The sequence below is a fragment of the Netta rufina genome, assembly GCF_964035555.1.
Source record: "Netta rufina genome assembly, chromosome: 29".
Lineage (NCBI taxonomy): Eukaryota > Metazoa > Chordata > Aves > Anseriformes > Anatidae > Netta > Netta rufina.
In genome coordinates this window covers 1,602,736-1,622,857 of record NC_140153.1, presented here as the reverse complement: position 1 = coordinate 1,622,857, position 20,122 = coordinate 1,602,736, and the positions used below count along the sequence as shown (strand labels likewise).

The 20,122-nt window shown below is 47.1% G+C and overlaps 4 protein-coding genes across 4 annotated transcripts; all 4 read right to left on the bottom strand.

Annotated features, from left to right (window-relative positions):
* Positions 1–3,102: 3,102 nt before the first annotated feature.
* On the bottom strand, positions 3,103–3,399 carry LOC311219781 (feather beta keratin-like; the record flags this gene model as incomplete). The annotated part of the gene is made up of 1 exon (XM_084303061.1): positions 3,103–3,399. The coding sequence occupies one exon, from the start codon at positions 3,397–3,399 to the stop codon at positions 3,103–3,105; it is 297 nt and encodes a 98-aa protein (XP_084159187.1).
* A 3,908-nt stretch (positions 3,400–7,307) lies between these two features.
* LOC311219773 (feather beta keratin-like) lies at positions 7,308–7,604 on the bottom strand (the record flags this gene model as incomplete). Its single annotated transcript, XM_084303053.1, has 1 exon — positions 7,308–7,604. One exon carries the CDS (start codon positions 7,602–7,604, stop codon positions 7,308–7,310), a length of 297 nt encoding a protein of 98 aa, XP_084159179.1.
* A 3,062-nt stretch (positions 7,605–10,666) lies between these two features.
* LOC311219772 (feather beta keratin-like) lies at positions 10,667–10,963 on the bottom strand (the record flags this gene model as incomplete). The annotated part of the gene is made up of 1 exon (XM_084303052.1): positions 10,667–10,963. The coding sequence occupies one exon, from the start codon at positions 10,961–10,963 to the stop codon at positions 10,667–10,669; it is 297 nt and encodes a 98-aa protein (XP_084159178.1).
* A 3,140-nt stretch (positions 10,964–14,103) lies between these two features.
* LOC311219788 (feather beta keratin-like) lies at positions 14,104–14,400 on the bottom strand (the record flags this gene model as incomplete). Its single annotated transcript, XM_084303070.1, has 1 exon — positions 14,104–14,400. The coding sequence occupies one exon, from the start codon at positions 14,398–14,400 to the stop codon at positions 14,104–14,106; it is 297 nt and encodes a 98-aa protein (XP_084159196.1).
* Between the last annotated feature and the right edge of the window lie 5,722 nt (positions 14,401–20,122).

Genomic DNA, 20,122 nt, shown 5'->3' with positions numbered 1-20,122 from the left:
CAGCACAAAGAGATGATGAAGACAATGATGCGGATTGTCCTACCTCTTTAGGGAATGGGAGCCTCTTACTCCCTGGAGCCTTGCTCCAACACTCACCCTGATTTCTGGTGTACATCTCCTCCCTAGCCTTGAAGTTTCAGGATGGACTTCCAGGTGTGAGGGTCAGCATTATCAATCTCCCTCCTTAACACAGTGCTTACTCAGGTTCTTTTAGTCATTGTATTTCTAGGCAGAGCACCTCTAATCTTGGTTTTAGACTCCCTCAGATTAACAATTCTCTTGGGAGAAATGTGCCTGGCTCTTCTTTTGTAATCGTACTTCTCCCCTTTGTACCTTCCTGCTTTACACCTCTTAACTCCAAGAATTGGGAATGAAGGCTGCTGCCCTCCCAAGAGTTTCTGTTGGAGAGCTGTGGTTGTTTTACTTGGGTGGGCGGCCGAGCTCCACAACAACCGCTCCCTCACTCCCCCTCCTCAAAGGGAGAGGTGGAGAAAATAGGATAAAAAGGGCTCAAGGTTTGAGATAACGACAGGGAGATCGCTCAATAATTATTGTGATGGGCAAAAGAGCCTCAACATAGGGAGATAGTAAGATTTATTGCCTATTACTATTTATTGCCTATTACTAACAAGCTAGAGGAGTGAGAAACAAAGAAAAGAAACCAAACATGCTTTCCTCCCATCTGCCCTCTTCAACCTCCTCCCCTCGAGCGGCCCAGGGGAATGGGGGATCGGGTGTTGTGGTCAGTCTATACCATTTGTCTCTGCCGCTCCTTCACAGTCACTCTCGTAACCTGCACGTTGGGGTCCCTCCCACAGGATGCAGTCCTTCCTGAACTGATTGTGCGTGGACTTCCCACAGGCAGCAGCTCTTCAAGAACTGCTCCAGATATGGGTCCGTACCACAGGGTCAATCCATCAGGAGCAAACTGCTCCAAAATGAGTCCCCCACAGGCAACAGCTCCTGCCAGGTCACCTGCTCTTACATAGGCTCCTCTCCACAGGCCACAGGTCTGGCCCGGGATCTGGGTCCGGCAGGGGTCCTCCACAGCCCGCAGCCTCCTTCAGTGCAGGTCCACCTGCTCCACCGTGGCCTCCTCCACGGGCTGCAGCATGGACCCCTGCTCCACCGTGGTACTCCATGGGCTGCAGAGGGACAGCCTTCTTCGCCATGGTCCACACCATAGGCCGTAAGGGAACTTGGGCTCCAGCACCTGGAGCACCTCTCCCCCTCCTTCTTCACTGACCATGGCGCCTGCAAGGCTCTTTCTCACGACTCACTCCCCCAGATGCTGTGTAGCACCACCTTTTTGTGTGTGTGTGTGTGTCCCTTTCTTAATTATGCTCACAGAGAGGTGCAAACAGCGTTGCTTATTGGATCTACTCTGGCCAGCAGTGGGCCCTTACCTAAAATGGGGCATCTTCTAGATTCTTCTCGCAGAAGCCACCCCTGTGGGCCACTGCTACCAAAACCTTGTCACATAAAGCCACTACAAGAGCTTCAATAACAAAAGCACATGCTGAGCAATTGATACACATCATTCTGCCTGCACAGCAGGCACAAGCACATATTTGGTAGGATTTCCCCAGGACACCCCACCCACCCGGCTCAGCAGCACGCATGCTCTGGGAGTCCTCACAAGGGCAGCCAGATGAGCAAGGGCACCAGACGTGCCCCTAACTCTGCCTGAGGCAGGATCAGAGTGGCAGGAGCACAGCACTGCCTGCGCAGGACAAGCGTGTGGGAAGGGGGGACTGAGAACAGAGCTGTTGCTCTACCACAACCTCGGTCTCCCCAGCTTGAGGCCAGGGTGGAGGGACAAAGCAATCATTGGCTTGGGACCAACCCAGGCACAGCCTAGCCTGCACAGCATCAGAATGGGATTTTTGGAGGGGTCCTGCAGGGCTTCTCCAGACCCACTTGGCTTCAGGACACAGGGATGCACACGTAGTACCCTGAAAGACATAACACTTTTCACCACAGGAATGCTCCAGTGGGGAAGATGATACTTGTCCTGCGCTATTCCTGTCCTCTGCAGTGTTTTCAGGACAAGTGAAAGATTCTGCATAAGCCCTTTCGGAGGAGAGAAAACAATCTTTGCATCGCCATTCGCATTCCGCCGCCATTATACACACCAAGGCTGAATTTATCTGCGTCCTGCCAAGATCTAAAGGGGCCTCACATCACCCTCTAAAAGCTGTCCTGGATGCCACCTATCCCTTTGACTTCTTTGGGACTCCCTCCTCTTTGTGGCTTTGGCAGGTGTGCTTGGAGGAGGGATGGGCAATACAAAATGTTTAGAGTGCAAATATACCATCAGCGATTCATCCAGTTGGGCATTGGCCTGCACAAACATACCTTCCAGCAATTCAAAGGTTTGCTTCATCAACGGGGAGACAGGATCAAACCTTGGTTGTTGGTGATACGACAATTAGAGAGCGGGAGCTCCTGGACATCCTTCTAAGACCTTGCCAATACCACACCTCTCAGTCACTCCTACAAAGACCAAATTCCTTAAGGGTACTCATCTCTTACAGGCATGAAGGAGATCCATATTAGGACCATATCCACCCATGTTTTTCCACTCCAAGACATCACATTTCTCCCTGTACATCTTCACGGAACATCCCAATAGAAAAGGAACATAAGGAGACTCAGATTACTTGGAAGCAAAAACTTTAATGAGTCTGAAGAAGGAATCAAAGCAGCACATGGAGGAAAGGATCCAGCCCACGCTGCCACAAGGACACCTGGCAGTCAGACCCCCCTTCACCACAACGGGAAGCACTTCTTCCTCCCTTACATGGCCAGAGGAAGAACAAAGAGGATGCTCTTGACTTGCTTCCAGATGAACTCATGACGCAGAACAGCAGGAGATAACAAGGACTCGTGATGCAGAGAAGAAAGTGGGAGAAGAAGAAGATGTCTGCTGGCCGTGTTTCCAGACAGCGCAGGCTGGCACCCTGGCTTCCCTCTCTGCTCTGCAGGAGGCCACGAGGGTGCCCAGCCCATCTGGAAACTCTGGCCAGCAGCTCCGTCCTCAGTCCGGCACCTGGCTTCGGGCTTCCTGGTCGATGCGCTCACTGGACATCCTCGTGGGCTTTAGCAGGGCAGGCACCTCCTGCCACTGTAGCGGCCACCAAAGCCAGAGAGGCCAAAGCCCCCGGAGGAGATGGGCACTCCCTCCTCACTCAGGATGCTGCCAACGGCAGCTGAGGTGGTGGATCCCACAGCGGTGTTCTGGGGGAAGGAGCTGAGGATGGGGCCGGGCAGGGTCACCACCACGGGAGAGGGCTGGATCACCACACGGGAGTCCTGGCACTGCCGGACACAGGGCTCGTTGCAGCTGTTGGCAAGCGGGGTTGGCCCACAGGGACGGCACAGATCGTAGCAGGACATGGCTGCGGGATGGAGGCGAACCTGGGAGAGGGGGCAGGCAAAGCACACGCAGCATGTCAGCAGCAGCCTGACAGCCTGCTGGCCAAGACAGAAGGCACAGTCTGGGGAACAGGGACACAGTCGACAAGGACAGAGAGAAGTCCCAGGGCCCCTGCAAAGACAGTCCAAGACCTCCTCCCACCTTCCCCCTCAGTGACAAGCAGAACAGCAACAGAGGGAGCAGAGTCAAGGAGCAAGGCCCACACCAAACCTTCACAGAGGCAGAGCCTCGGTGGAGGCCAGAAGGCCAAGGGGAGAAGAGCAAGAGGGGAGTACGCAGAAGGCTCCTACAGCTCACCTTGTTCACCAAGGAGGAGACGGCAAGAGAAGTGGATGAGGCAGCTTGCTGTTGAATGAGTTTTTATACTGTTCCAGACTGCCCCAGGCCCAGAGGCACCATTTGCACAAGTAGTGTTTTTACTAGCAAGCTCATCTCACATGCAAAATATTACAATTTAAGAATCTCTGGCATTTATTTGTTCCCTGCAATGCTCCCTTTTCATTTCCTTGCTCATGTCATAGCCATTCTGCCACGCTGGCTTCTTTCAAGTCACAGGATTAGAGGCCAGAATGTTTCCGGGCAAAAATACACATCAGCACAAAGAGATGATGAAGACAATGATGCGGATTGTCCTACCTCTTTAGGGAATGGGAGCCTCTTACTCCCTGGAGCCTTGCTCCAACACTCATCCTGATTTCTGGTGTACATCTCCTCCCTAGCCTTGAAGTTTCAGGATGGACTTCCAGGTGTGAGGGTCAGCATTATCAATCTCCCTCCTTAACACAGTGCTTACTCAGGTTCTTTTAGTCATTGTATTTCTAGGCAGAGCACCTCTAATCTTGGTTTTAGACTCCCTCAGATTAACAATTCTCTTGGGAGAAATGTGCCTGGCTCTTCTTTTGTAATCGTACTTCTCCCCTTTGTACCTTCCTGCTTTACACCTCTTAACTCCAAGAATTGGGAATGAAGGCTGCTGCCCTCCCAAGAGTTTCTGTTGGAGAGCTGTGGTTGTTTTACTTGGGTGGGCGGCCGAGCTCCACAACAACCGCTCCCTCACTCCCCCTCCTCAAAGGGAGAGGTGGAGAAAATAGGATAAAAAGGGCTCAAGGTTTGAGATAACGACAGGGAGATCGCTCAATAATTATTGTGATGGGCAAAAGAGCCTCAACATAGGGAGATAGTAAGATTTATTGCCTATTACTATTTATTGCCTATTACTAACAAGCTAGAGGAGTGAGAAACAAAGAAAAGAAACCAAACATGCTTTCCTCCCATCTGCCCTCTTCAACCTCCTCCCCTCGAGCGGCCCAGGGGAATGGGGGATCGGGTGTTGTGGTCAGTCTATACCATTTGTCTCTGCCGCTCCTTCACAGTCACTCTCGTAACCTGCACGTTGGGGTCCCTCCCACAGGATGCAGTCCTTCCTGAACTGATTGTGCGTGGACTTCCCACAGGCAGCAGCTCTTCAAGAACTGCTCCAGATATGGGTCCGTACCACAGGGTCAATCCATCAGGAGCAAACTGCTCCAAAATGAGTCCCCCACAGGCAACAGCTCCTGCCAGGTCACCTGCTCTTACATAGGCTCCTCTCCACAGGCCACAGGTCTGGCCCGGGATCTGGGTCCGGCAGGGGTCCTCCACAGCCTGCAGCCTCCTTCAGTGCAGGTCCACCTGCTCCACCGTGGCCTCCTCCACGGGCTGCAGCATGGACCCCTGCTCCACCGTGGTACTCCATGGGCTGCAGAGGGACAGCCTTCTTCGCCATGGTCCACACCATAGGCCGTAAGGGAACTTGGGCTCCAGCACCTGGAGCACCTCTCCCCCTCCTTCTTCACTGACCATGGCGCCTGCAAGGCTCTTTCTCACGACTCACTCCCCCAGATGCTGTGTAGCACCACCTTTTTGTGTGTGTGTGTGTGTCCCTTTCTTAATTATGCTCACAGAGAGGTGCAAACAGCGTTGCTTATTGGATCTACTCTGGCCAGCAGTGGGCCCTTACCTAAAATGGGGCATCTTCTAGATTCTTCTCGCAGAAGCCACCCCTGTGGGCCACTGCTACCAAAACCTTGTCACATAAAGCCACTACAAGAGCTTCAATAACAAAAGCACATGCTGAGCAATTGATACACATCATTCTGCCTGCACAGCAGGCACAAGCACATATTTGGTAGGATTTCCCCAGGACACCCCACCCACCCGGCTCAGCAGCACGCATGCTCTGGGAGTCCTCACAAGGGCAGCCAGATGAGCAAGGGCACCAGACGTGCCCCTAACTCTGCCTGAGGCAGGATCAGAGTGGCAGGAGCACAGCACTGCCTGCGCAGGACAAGCGTGTGGGAAGGGGGGACTGAGAACAGAGCTGTTGCTCTACCACAACCTCGGTCTCCCCAGCTTGAGGCCAGGGTGGAGGGACAAAGCAATCATTGGCTTGGGACCAACCCAGGCACAGCCTAGCCTGCACAGCATCAGAATGGGATTTTTGGAGGGGTCCTGCAGGGCTTCTCCAGACCCACTTGGCTTCAGGACACAGGGATGCACACGTAGTACCCTGAAAGACATAACACTTTTCACCACAGGAATGCTCCAGTGGGGAAGATGATACTTGTCCTGCGCTATTCCTGTCCTCTGCAGTGTTTTCAGGACAAGTGAAAGATTCTGCATAAGCCCTTTCGGAGGAGAGAAAACAATCTTTGCATCGCCATTCGCATTCCGCCGCCATTATACACACCAAGGCTGAATTTATCTGCGTCCTGCCAAGATCTAAAGGGGCCTCACATCACCCTCTAAAAGCTGTCCTGGATGCCACCTATCCCTTTGACTTCTTTGGGACTCCCTCCTCTTTGTGGCTTTGGCAGGTGTGCTTGGAGGAGGGATGGGCAATACAAAATGTTTAGAGTGCAGGCTCCCCAGGGAAGTGGTCACTGCACCGAGCCTGGCTGAATTTAAGAAGAGATTGGACTGTGCACTTAGTCACATGGTCTGAACTTTTGGGTAGACCTGTGCGGTGTCAAGAGTTGGACTTGATGATCCTTAAGGGTCCCTTCCAACTCAGGATATTCTATGATTCTATGATTCTATACCATCAGCGCTTCATCCAGTTGGGCATTGGCCTGCACAAACATACCTTCCAGCAATTCAAAGGTTTGCTTCATCAACGGGGAGACAGGATCAAACCTTGGTTGTTGGTGATACGACAATTAGAGAGCGGGAGCTCCTGGACATCCTTCTAAGACCTTGCCAATACCACACCTCTCAGTCACTCCTACAAAGACCAAATTCCTTAAGGGTACTCATCTCTTACAGGCATGAAGGAGATCCATATTAGGACCATATCCACCCATGTTTTTCCACTCCAAGACATCACATTTCTCCCTGTACATCTTCACGGAACATCCCAATAGAAAAGGAACATAAGGAGACTCAGATTACTTGGAAGCAAAAACTTTAATGAGTCTGAAGAAGGAATCAAAGCAGCACATGGAGGAAAGGATCCAGCCCACGCTGCCACAAGGACACCTGGCAGTCAGACCCCCCTTCACCACAACGGGAAGCACTTCTTCCTCCCTTACATGGCCAGAGGAAGAACAAAGAGGATGCTCTTGACTTGCTTCCAGATGAACTCATGACGCAGAACAGCAGGAGATAACAAGGACTCGTGATGCAGAGAAGAAAGTGGGAGAAGAAGAAGATGTCTGCTGGCCGTGTTTCCAGACAGCGCAGGCTGGCACCCTGGCTTCCCTCTCTGCTCTGCAGGAGGCCACGAGGGTGCTCAGCCCATCTGGAAACTCTGGCCAGCAGCTCCGTCCTCAGTCCGGCACCTGGCTTCGGGCTTCCTGGTCGATGCACTCACTGGACATCCTCGTGGGCTTTAGCAGGGCAGGCACCTCCTGCCACTGTAGCGGCCACCAAAGCCAGAGAGGCCAAAGCCCCCGGAGGAGATGGGCACTCCCTCCTCACTCAGGATGCTGCCAACGGCAGCTGAGGTGGTGGATCCCACAGCGGTGTTCTGGGGGAAGGAGCTGAGGATGGGGCCGGGCAGGGTCACCACCACGGGAGAGGGCTGGATCACCACACGGGAGTCCTGGCACTGCCGGACACAGGGCTCGTTGCAGCTGTTGGCAAGCGGGGTTGGCCCACAGGGACGGCACAGATCGTAGCAGGACATGGCTGCAGGATGGAGGCGAACCTGGGAGAGGGGGCAGGCAAAGCACACGCAGCATGTCAGCAGCAGCCTGACAGCCTGCTGGCCAAGACAGAATGTATAGTCTGGGGAGCAGGGACAGGCTTGAGTCCAGGTCGAGGACAGAGAGGGGCCGAAGGGCCCCTGCAAAGACAGTCCAAGACCTCCTCCACCTCCCCTCTCAGTGTCAAGGAGGTCAACAATGGAGCGAGGAGTGTCAAGGATGAAGGGCCACAGCAAGAGCTTAACAGAGGCAAAGAGTTTTTTAAGGCAAGAAGGCCAAGGGGAGAAGAAGAGAATGAGGGGAGCGAGGAGAAGGCACTTGCAGCTCACCTTGTTCACCAGGGAAGAAGGCAAGAGAAGTGAATGAGGGAGCTTACTGTTGGATTTGTTTTTATACTGTTCCAGACTGCCTTAGGCACAGAGGGACCATTTGCACTTTTAATGTGTTTACCAACAAGCTCATATTTTATGCTGAGCTTCCAAATTAAGTAAATTGGCTCATTGTTTATTTTCCCTGCAATGCTCCCTTTTCATTTTGCTGTTTCATGACATGTCCATTCCATCATGCAGTCTCCTTTCAAGCTCCAGTATTATAGGCCAATATTTCCATTGGAAATTATAGTTGAAATCAGGCAGATGTTTCAACCACGTCAGAGGAGTTTTGCCATGTTTTTAGTTGACATCAGCATTTTCCCCTTCTTAGGCATATTAGACTGTTATGAATGTGGCATTTTTTTTGGTGCTTTTTGATTTTGTTGTTGTTGTTTTGTTTGTTTGTTGTTTGCTTTTGTTTTTGTTTTTGTTTTTTCTTCCAATATTTTCATTTGATTAGAGAGCAGATCCTTATCCAAGGACTGGTCAAATCTGTTGCTCTCTGTGACTCCAAGGCTTTTAAATCTTTCGTAGGCATTATTTTTACAGCAGAATGACTGCGCTGTCAGGTGTTTTGTACTCTCCTTTTGAACTGGCATTGCACAGTCCAGTTATCCTGGCTGTTTTGCTTTCTCACCTCCTTCACTGTTGTCTGTTAGTCCCCAATAACCAGACCAAGCATGCTTCAGAAAGAATGATTTTGCTTTTCCAAAGTCAGTATTATCTAGATATGCTGCTTTCTTGAAGAAACCACTCTAACAAAAACACACGGCAACATTTCCATGCTACACACAACCCTGCCCAGAAACAAGGGAGGTCTGGGAGGTCCACCAAGGGCATCTGGGTGAGCAGCAGGTATCAGGACCTCCCTGCGGATATGTGCCAAGGGGGCAACACCAAGCCACACCCTGTGCTTTCCTGAGGCAGCACATTTCTCAGGGGAAAAACAGCCCAGCTTGGGATATTAAGCATACATGTACACAGCTCACGACCTCATCCCACGGGGTGGACAAAATGCCTTCCCCAGTGAGGCTGGGACTCCACCAGACATAGGCAACTCTCTGATCACAGAGGTCCAACCAAATTCCTCATTTAAGAAGATGAAAGGAGCTTTTAAGGTGACAGGGCATGTTCATCTAAGCAAATCTGCATGCAGAATAAATCCACAGTGTGACTGCAACACAGCATTGCTGCACGGAAAATAAGGATCTCCATATACAAAGGAATTTTAATCATCTTTAAACTATACAGGGCACCAGTTTCCCATACATGCTGCTTTCATTAAAAACTCTCCACAAGAAAGACATTGCATGCAAAAATACATTTTTCTATCATTTCTCCATAGTCTCCAATGCAGAATCACATACAGAGGGTCTATACAAGACCTCAAGCATCTTGTAACACACTACTCTCAGACGGCATACTGAGGATGTTGACTTCTATCCCCAGTTGTATCTTTTAACAACTCCTGTATTCTGGAGATGAAACAAGATGCCTTAAAAACATAGAGCAAAGTGCATTTTAGAGGGTCTCCCATCAAGGACAGATGCATGGATCTTTTTGGTGGTTGCTGTCTTTAAGAGAATATACCCATCTGGTGCAAAATTATACTGTCCTCCAGAGGGTAGAGCAAAAGAGAAGCTTCCCACTCAACCTCAGTGAGGACTGGAGGGCCTGGAGTAAGGGATTGCCCACAGAGAAAAATAGCAGAGGAGGGAGGGACTTAAACCCAAAAATAGGAGCTCACACCATCCTCTAATAGATTGCCCTAGCTTCCACTTCTCCCTTTATCTTCTTTGGGACTCTTTCCAATCTGAGGCTTTGGCAGATATGCGTGGGGAGAGATGGGCAGAACAAAATATTTAGAGCTGTAATATACCACCAGAGCTTCATCCAGATGGGCACTGGCCTTCACAAGCATACCTTCCACAAATTCAAAGGTTTGCCTCATGAATTGGAAGACAGCAGCAAACCTCCCATGTTGGTGACAAATCTCTTGGGTTACATCTTGGACACTCTCATTTTAGCTTGCAAACACCAGACACCCTTCCACCTCTCCATATCTCCACTAATGACCATCTTTCTTCAGGCTAGCTAACTCCTCCAGACATGAAGGAGGTCCATATTAGGGCCATATTCACCCATGCTTTTCCACTCCAAGACATCACATTTCTCCCTGGACAGCTTCACTGGGCATCCATAAAGAAAAGGAACATGATGACACACAGATTACAATGCAGTGTAAACTTTAATGAGTCTGAAGAAGGAATCAAAGCAGCTCATGGTGGAAAGAATCTGGTACATGCTGCCACAAGGACAGCTGGCAGTCAGACCCCCCTTCAACACAATGGGATGCATGTCTTCCTCCCTCACATGGTGAGAGGCAGAAGAAACAGGACACTCTTGACTTGCTTCCAGATGAACCCATGGCATAGGACAGCAGGAGACAACAACGGCTCATGATGCACAGAAGAAAGTGGGAAAAGAAGAAGATGTCTGCTGGCCGTGTTTCCAGACAGCATAGGCTGGCACCCTGGCTTCCCTCTCTGCTCTGCAGGAGGCCACGAGGGTGCTCAGCCCATCTGGAAACTCTGGCCAGCAGCTCCATCTTCAGTTCGGCAACTGGCTTCGGGCTTCCTGGTCGATGTGCTCACTGGACATCCTCGTGGGCTTTAGCAGGGCAGGCACCTCCTGCCATAGTAGCGGCCACCAAAGCCAGAGAGGCCAAAGCCCCCGGAGGAGATGGGCACTCCCTCCTCACTCAGGATGCTGCCAACGGCAGCTGAGGTGGTGGATCCCACAGCGGTGTTCTGGGGGAAGGAGCTGAGGATGGGGCCGGGCAGGGTCACCACCACGGGAGATGGTTCAATCACCACACGGGAGTCCTGGCACTGCCGGACACAGGGCTCGTTGCAGCTGTTGGCAAGCGGGGTTGGCCCACAGGGACGGCACAGATCGTAGCAGGACATGGCTGTGGGATGGAGGCACACCTGGGAGAGGGGGCAGGCAAAGCACACGCTGTATGTCAGCAGCAGCCTGACAGCCTGCTGGCCAAGACAGAAGGCGTAGTCTGGGGAACAGGGACACAGTCGACAAGGACAGAGAGGGGTCCAAGGGCCTCTGCAAACACACTCCAAACCTCCTCCCACCTTCCCCCTCAGTGACAAGCAGAACAGCAGCAGAGGGAGCAGAGTCAAGGAGCAAGGCCCACACCAAACCTAATGGAGGCAGAGCCTTGGTGGAGGCCAGAAGGGCAAGAGGAGAAGAGCAAGAGGGGAGTGAGGAGAAGGCACTTGCAGCTCACCTTGTTCACCAAGGAGGAGGAGGCAAGAGAAGTGGATGAGGGAGCCTGTTGTTGGATGGGTTTTTATACTGTTCCAGACTGCCCCAGGCGCAGAGACACCTTTTGGGCTTGAATATGTTTCACAACAAGCTCATCTTCTATGCAAAACTGTGAAGTCAAAGTAAATGGGGACACTATTTTTTGTTCCAATTAATGCACCCTTTTCATGACATGACTATTTTGCCATGCACACTCCTTTAAATGGACAGAATTATAGACCAAAATATTTCCATTGGAAATGATGCATCAGCACATGGAAATGATACAGTAGTGATGAGGGGTATTCAGCTACAGTGTTTGATGACAGCCTCATATCCTAAAGAGCCTTACTTTGACGATTTCAAAAATGCTTAACTCACATTTCCTTCCCATACTAAAACACAAGGTATGACTTAAAAACAGCTTTCTATGATAGGAGTGGCCATTGCCAATGCTTCACATAATAAATAATTCTATGTTAGGTCTGAACATGCGAGTCAGGTTGGATACCCGTTGGGTTTTAGACTGTCTGCAATCTCACATAGGAGAAATTCACATGTTCTTTGCCCTTCCCTCCTTTGGCTGGGCAGCCTCCTGAAGTCCCCAGTCAACAGAAGAAGGATGTTTGAGGAGAGACACCCCTTTCCAACACATGCTAAGTCTACACCCCTCACACTACCAAAGGTCAGTGCAGTGATGTAGTGGCTTCACAACTCCTCCTTCCTCCTCCTCAAGGCTTCCTGCAACTTCTGCTTTCAAACTGCATGCTAATTCAATAACCTCCACTGCAAAATGCTTGGAAAACTTTCCATGCAACACGAAAACTCATCACAAGCTGGCACGGCCTGAGAATGACAGCAGGATGTCTATAGAGGAAAGTATGCATCACGACCTCTGCTTCATAGAATCCTAGAATATCCTGAGTTAGAAGGGACCCACAAGGATCATCAAGTACAACTTCTATCTCCACACAGGACCACCAAACAATCAGAATATACGTCTGAGAGTGGTTTCCAAACGCTTCCTGAATGCCGGCAGCCTCAGTGCCATGACCACTCCCAGGAGGAGCCTGTTCCAGTGCTGACTGCCTTCTCAGAGTGAAGAAGCTTTTCCTAACATCCAGCCTGAACCTCCCTTGTTGCAGATCCATGCCATTCCCTCAGGTCCTGCCACTGTCACCACAGAGAAGTGAACAGGGCCTACCTTTAATTTCCCTCGTGAAGAAGCTGTAGGCCGCAAGGAGGCCTCCCCTCAGTCTCCTATTCTCTAGGCTGAAAAACACAGGTGACTGAGAAAACTGGTCGTATGTCTTTCCCTCGAGACCTTTCACCAACTTGTAGCCCTCCTTTGGACACTCTAATAGTTTTATAACCTTCTTATACTGTGGCAGCCAAAACTCAACACTCAATGTGAGGCCGCACCAGCACAGTGCAAAGCACAACAATCATTTCCCTCAATTTCCTCTCCCCATGCATCGCAGCACACTCACACATATGTGGTTTCCCACTGGCCAGTGCTACCCAGCAGTCAGTCTTCAGAATGCTACTCTGCCCCAAAGCTCCAGTTCCCTGCAGTTCCCTACGTTCCCTGATCACCTGCTGCAGTTGTTGCCTTCTCTCCCAGATATCAGCTGTTCACAGCACTTTTCTCCCACTGTCAGCTCAGGGTAGATAAGGATTATTAACAAAGAGTGTGTTTCCTGAGGGTCTTCCCACACAGCAAGACTCAGGACTTTGCCTGAAAAAGCAGTCAGTCAGGGAAGGCAGGCCTTTAGCTATGGTGTAAAGTGTTGTAGGATTTCCCCAGTATAGAGGATAGCATGAGAGGTGCCCCGCACTCTGCCTCAAGCAGGAGTGGGTGACACAGACAAACAAATCTCCTGTTGAGGAATAGAGCATATGGGAAGTAGGGCTATGGAGCTCATTGTCACCTGCATCCCCCATGGCAGGAGCAATCACCAGAGCCTGTTGTAATTGGACACAACAACCACACACAAACCATGCTACTTTCCTCCCTGATGCTGGTGCTCTTGCAGGTTGGGGCAGAACGGTAGAAAAGCACAACAGATGCATCCAGGATGATTTCTTCCTCTCCTTGCTGTGGTAGGAGAGGGTCAGACGGACTTGCCAAAATCCCTCACTTGAATGCTGCTGGAGAATGGTCTTGCAGACACGGAAACAGTGACTGTGCGGCTCTGCTGGACTCATTGAGTGATTCAGAAACATTAGTGTATGCACAGAGAGATGATGTGGTGGCTAACCAGAATATTACAATTCAGGACATGCCCATTCCCTCTACAGAGAATGGCTGGGAATCCCAATAGGGAAGGAATATGAGGAGACACAGATTACAATGCAGCATAAACTTTAATGAGTCTGAAGAAGGAATCAAAGCAGCACTAGGAGGAAGGGATCCAGTCCAAGCTGCCACAAGGACAGCTGGCAGTCAGATCCCACTTCAACACAATGGGTTGCATGTCTTCCTCCCTCACATGGGAAGAGGAAGAACAAACAGAACACTCTTGACTTGCTTCCAGATGAACCCATGGCACAGGACAGCAGCAGAAAACAAGGACTTGTCATGCAATGAAGAAAGTGGGAGAAGAAGATGTCTGCTGGCCATGTTTCCAGACAGCGCAGGCTAGCACCCTGGCTTCCCTCTCTGCTCTGCAGGAGGCCACGAGGGTGTTCAGCCCATCTGGAAACTCTGGCCAGCAGCTCCGTCCTCAGTCCAGCACCTGGCTTCGGGCTTCCTGGTCGATGCGCTCACTGGACATCCTCGTGGGCTTTAGCAGGGCAGGCACCTCCTGCCATAGTAGCGGCCACCAAAGCCAGAGAGGCCAAAGCCCCCGGAGGAGATGGGAACTCCTTCAGAACTCAGGATGCTGCCAACGGCAGCTGAGGTGGTGGATCCCACAGCGGTGTTCTGGGGGAAGGAGCTGAGGATGGGACCAGGCAGGGTCACCACCACGGGAGATGGTTCAATCACCACACGGGAGTCCTGGCACTGCCGGACACAGGGCTCGTTGCAGCTGTTGGCAAGTGGGATTGGCCCACAGGGACGGCACAGATCGTAGCAGGACATGGCTGCGGGATGGAGGCGCACCTGGGAGAGAGAGCAGGGAAAACACATGCAGCATGTCAGCAGCAGCCTGACAGCCTGCTGGCCAAGATGGAAGACATAGTCTGGGGAGCACAGGGTGCACAATGACAGAGAGGGGCTTGGGGGCCTGGGTGCTCAAGGACCCCTGCAAAGACAGCCTAAGTCCTTCTCCCACCTCTTCTCTCAGTGACAAGCAGAACAATGATGGAGTGAGTAGCAAGGCCCACATCAAAGCTACATGGAGGCAGACTCAGTCAGGGTCAGAAGGCCAAGAGGAGAAGAAGAGAATGAGGGGAGTGAGGAGAAGGCTCTTGCAGCTCACCTTTTTCACCAAGGAGGAGAAGGCAAGAGAAGTGGATGAGGGAGCTTAATGTTGGATGGGCTTTTATACTCTTCCAGGCTGCCCCAGGCCCAGAGGCACCCCATGCATTTGTCATTTGTGTACCAACAAGTTCGTCTTGAATGCAAAGCAGTCAGTGCTAGTGACACAGTCTTTGGGGTTGGTGTTTGCAATGCTCCCAGTGCAATTCCTTGCTAATGGTATGTCTCTTCTACCTTAGATCTTTGTCTTTTGCATCATAATTGCAGATCAAATTAATTTTGATCACAGTATACTTTATTAATGTAATTTGGCCATTTATGGCACTCTGCTTGAAAAGCACTGGTCTTTTCCTCCTCTCTCTGTTAGTTTAGTCACCTACTTGTCTTGGGGTCATTTAGAAATTAGAATGATGCCAGACTCATCCTAAGCAGCTATAAAATGAGAAAATTTACATCATCTGCAGAAAATATTTTCCAGGTATTTTTATGTAGTTCTTAGATTTGTTGTAGAAATCAAGTTCGTATATGGCCTTGATATATATTTTACAGTGAATTACTTTTTTTTAGTAAATCATAACTACAACACATCCCCTGTGTAATATGAACTTTTTTTTTTTTTTTTTTTGGTCAAATTAACTATTTTATTTCAGAAATCGTATTGTGGTTTATAATCTATTCTCCAAGGCAACTTAAAACTTCAATCCTTTAATTTCTGTAAAACATCTTAAGGAGTATGTTTCCCTTTTTTTTTCTGACTTCCAACAGTAAACCAATGAATTCTTGAAGGAAATCTCATATTTTGGGATGTAGTCAGAAAAAGAAGCCACTAGTAGTTAGATTTCTGAATCCTTTCCTGATATCAGTCAGAGTGAGAATTGTCTCAATAAGCTGAGACCAAAAACTTTCAGACTTTTGGACTCTTGTTCGAACCATTCAAGGACAATGAACTACACAGTTCAGCAGTTTCTTCAGGGCAGAGACTGAATTGCACATTCAAGATATCAATCACAGTCCATTGTGCATCATCAGGCAGTCCAGGCACCTGTGAAGTACAGACAAAACTGTTCTCACAACAGGACTTTGAATCATCCATGCACTGGCAGCAGTAGAGACCATGACAGTACAAGAAAAAAAAAAAAAAAAAAAAAAAAAACTCATTAAATATTTGAGATGAAACTCAAAGGTTAAAGTGTTGCACCTTAAGAGACGCTGATTTAGGGATTTAGCACAGCAAATTAGCTGATTTTTTAAAGTAATCCAAAATTACTCTACAGAGCATTTCTCATCTGATGTTGGATATGGGTTATTGAAACAGTTGTTTTCCTTATCTAGTTATGGATGTAATACACTAAGATTTCATGTACTTGAATAACAATTTTGTATGCAGAACATCCACTTAAAGTATTCAGACACCTCTCCTATAGGAAAGACATTAAATCAATTGACATCATGAGAAGATGGCATCCATGTAATTGCTTGGACACATACTTTCTGTTGATTTATTACCATAACAAAACACAGAAAACCAAGTGCTACATTGAGGTGGTGTACTAAACAATTACTTATATTAGATTCAAATAATTTGAGTTGGTAATTTTGGCTAACCAAATGAAGAAAAATGAACAAAGTCTGAAGCTTGATTTTTTTTTTTCTCCATTGTATGAAACATTTCTGAGAAATGTTTTAATTTTGTTCATTAAAATCATGCCTAATGCATCATGACTACAGCAAAACAAGAATTTGACTATGAAGGGATCAAATTATATATCTATCAGTGTTCCTACAAAACATCACATCCAGTTTTGTTATTTTATGATTATTATTCTGAGTTCAGTACTTATTTCTCTGTCTACATTAGAGCATGAGTCAAGCCCACTATCATCCCCAAAACATATTTCACTGCAACTGAGAAACAAAAACAAATTAATTGGGAATTCATCCAATGGTGATCTTTGAGGTGAAATAGGTGATCAATTACCTGATTGATGGAAATGTTTTATAAAATATAATTTCATTTTTAAAAGTGTATTTCACTTAAAATAAAATTTTCTACCTAGCAATATCACCATCTTGATCTTTCATTTACCTCTATTATACGTTTAGAAGCCAGTGAGGTGTGTCTGTCTACAGATCCCTAGGGCTGTATAACAATATTGAAGCTTCTTCTTTGGCTTCTTTAAAATTAGAACTTCAAAGCTAGTCTCAAATATTCATTAATGGTTGAGACATACAAAGTACATATAGTATGTAAATATTCCAAGTATATGACAAAATTTAAACAGATATGTCACTTGGATAATAACATCACTTTAAATTTGAGAGTCATGGTTACTCCATAAGCAGACAGCATTTAATAGCTTCAAACCAGAGTTATTACATTTTTCATTAAAAAGTAGTTTTGTGTGTCATAATAGTAACCTTTTATAAAAATTCTGGAGCAGATCTTCATCTACTCTAAATTCTTATGACTATGTAGTGCAGCAGCACCAGGCAACAAAATAAAGCTGGAATATGGTATGTTGTTTTTTTTTAAACCACCAACACAAACCACCCACTTTCCTGAGCATTAGCCTGCTGCCACAACTTCTGTGTCTGTTCCTGTCATTACTGCATAATTTGCATTTTATACAAATTCTGTGACTTATTGCTTCTCTCTGTTTGTCTTTCACCAGCTTGTCCATCTCGGTGAAAAATTATTTCCTCAGTTCTACTAAGAGAATACTAATTAAAGCATTTACCTGCATAGCTAGCGCCATATGTCTGCTCCAGATTCATAGTAAAAATTTACACCCAGTGATCCCAAGGCAAGTAGACTTCTTCAGGTGAGAGAAGGAAGGATTTGAGACTTGCCATGAGACTGAAGAGGCTGCTACATTGTAATTGCTTCTACATCAGTGTGTTGTCTAGACAGAAAATGGTACTTCAGTGTTTTTTTGTTTGTTTGTTTTTGTTTTTGTTTTAAGAAAAAGATCTTTCTGGCCTTCCTCGCCCTTTCTGATGGATAGCATCATTCTGAACACAAGCTTTGGTTGCCCCCCAGGATGCTTGTTTGGGCACTGATCCTGATTAAAGGGTCTGTCAGTCAGTATGAGGGTGAAAAGTTGCAGCCACAAAGGATGACAAAGTTTTTTCCTCTCCTGCATAATACATTCTTGGGTTGTTGTGTCAGAAGGTGTAGCTGACAGCCCACAGAACAAGCTCATCAGGGAAAGTGCCTCACATACCTTGAGATCTGCCCTTCCCCACAGACAGATTTCCTATCTGGAGTTGTTTACCTGCTACTTGTTTCCTTCTCTAATAGAATGGTAAAAAAAAAAAAAATCTGTAAATCCCTTCTAAATTATAAGGTGTGTTAGAAGGATCCCTGGGGCAGTAACTCTTATCAGGAAGCTCTGTGGCCTCCTTGGATCAAATGTCATATCACAAGTATTCATTAATGATTTATACATGCAAAGTGCTGTGTTATTATACTTAAAGTGTGGTACAGGCTTCAGACACCCATGAATTGAGTAATAGAATCCCTTTATGATAAACAGATCAAAGTCACGCATGTCATACCACCAATCAGGTCTTAATCAGGTCATGATTTCTTGCCTCATAATGCAATTTTTTTCCTACACTGCATTCTCATTAGATCCCACTCCCACCTTAAAGAATCTTGGGTGACCCCCGTAGATGCAAATAAACACCATTCCATAGATTTCTGTCATTGCAATGATTTTTACCACCAAGGTTAGAAATAATAATGTTAATCATATTGTCTCAGGATAAAAGTCATATCACTGACAGATTTTCTCTTTTTATAAACGTATTTGAAGGACTGGTCGCTTATCAATGGCACAATTACTAGTGTATTTAGCAGGCTGCCTGTCATCAGTCCAATACTCTTGTTCTCCATTCATCTCTCCCTTCAAATCATAATTTAGCTGTGGTACTCTTAAGGACAACAGACAGATGGGCTGGGAGTTGGAGCCCACTGCTTGGAAAGATAAACAGATCATCACGGTGACTAGTTACTTCTGGATTTAAATTTGGAGCTGCTCAGATATGTCTTGGCTTTCAAGTCAAATCATTTCTAAAACTCTTTCTCATTTGAGGCATTGTGGCTTTGGCAACCAAAACCTCTGATCATTTTTCAATTGGAGTGAACATTAGCTTTCGCTGTAAAGCAGGAGGCATTTGGTCGACTTCTTTCCCCTTCTTTCTCCCTGGATGTCTCTCACAACTTTTACCCACTTTCAAAGTCAGACTCCTGAGGATCTCAGAGAAAGGATTACAGGGAACCACCAGGCTCCATACGAAGCAATATTGAAGGCAGTGGTTATTACTTTAGTGCCCTCTGTCACTGGCCATGTTCAGGGAATCTGTATGCTCAGGGGAATGAGTGCACAGGAACTGATGTACAAGGAGAAGAAATTTTTATATATTCTATGCTCCCTAATTTTATAATCTTATACTCTAAGAGAGCTGGCTCCTACCCTCAGATGAGTGGTATAATGTGGTTGCATGTGGTCTTAGCAATCAGCTCTTTGGACAATGTTGATAAGCAGTAAAGAGGACTCTCTCATAATACTTGAATTACATTTATAGTTGTGTGTGAAAACTCTCTCAGCAACTTGAATGTATAAACTCCTGAACTATATGAGTAAATCTCTTTGGACAAGATGTTGAAAGTAATATATCTGAGGTACCATCTTATCTCGTGAAATATGAGAAGATTTCAGCATAGAAAGTGTTTATGCTCCACCACTTTTCTCTAAAAACTGTTTAATTTTCTTACTATTTTCCTTTTTTTTTTTTTCTTTGTTAATAATCTTTCAATCTGTGGTCCTCATCTTCTAAAGCATTCCTATACAGTAGATGTCTTTGTAAAGGTCCCAAAGCAATGACAGTCATTGGAAACAGCCTGCGGAAGTTTCATATTAAAGGATTTCAAAGCACTCTGCAAATCCTCATTAATGATTTATACATGCAAAACACTTATTATCATATTTTAAGTATCCAGAATGATTGCAGTGTTTTAAAAGAGTTACAAAGTCACCCTGAAATGTGTCAAGGTTATTAATATACATTCTCTAGTTCTGTATTAAGGTGTTTGCAACATATGCATTTTTGTTTGATTTTCATTTGAAAAGTAGCTTTGCACTGCTGTCAGGTTTCTCAAAATACGCAACCAAAACAAAAAAAAAAAAAAAAAAAAAAAAAAAAAAAAAAAGTGTTACAAAGAAAACCTGAACCTTCTCATACAGAATTATTTTCTCAGAAATTACACAAATGAGCACCTCCTTGCTTGCCCTCTTGTATGTATGTGCAAACAAGAAAGAATAAGAATTGTGTAAGAGTACATGATTTGCACGTATAGTTTAGTTTTGTTTGCATTTGC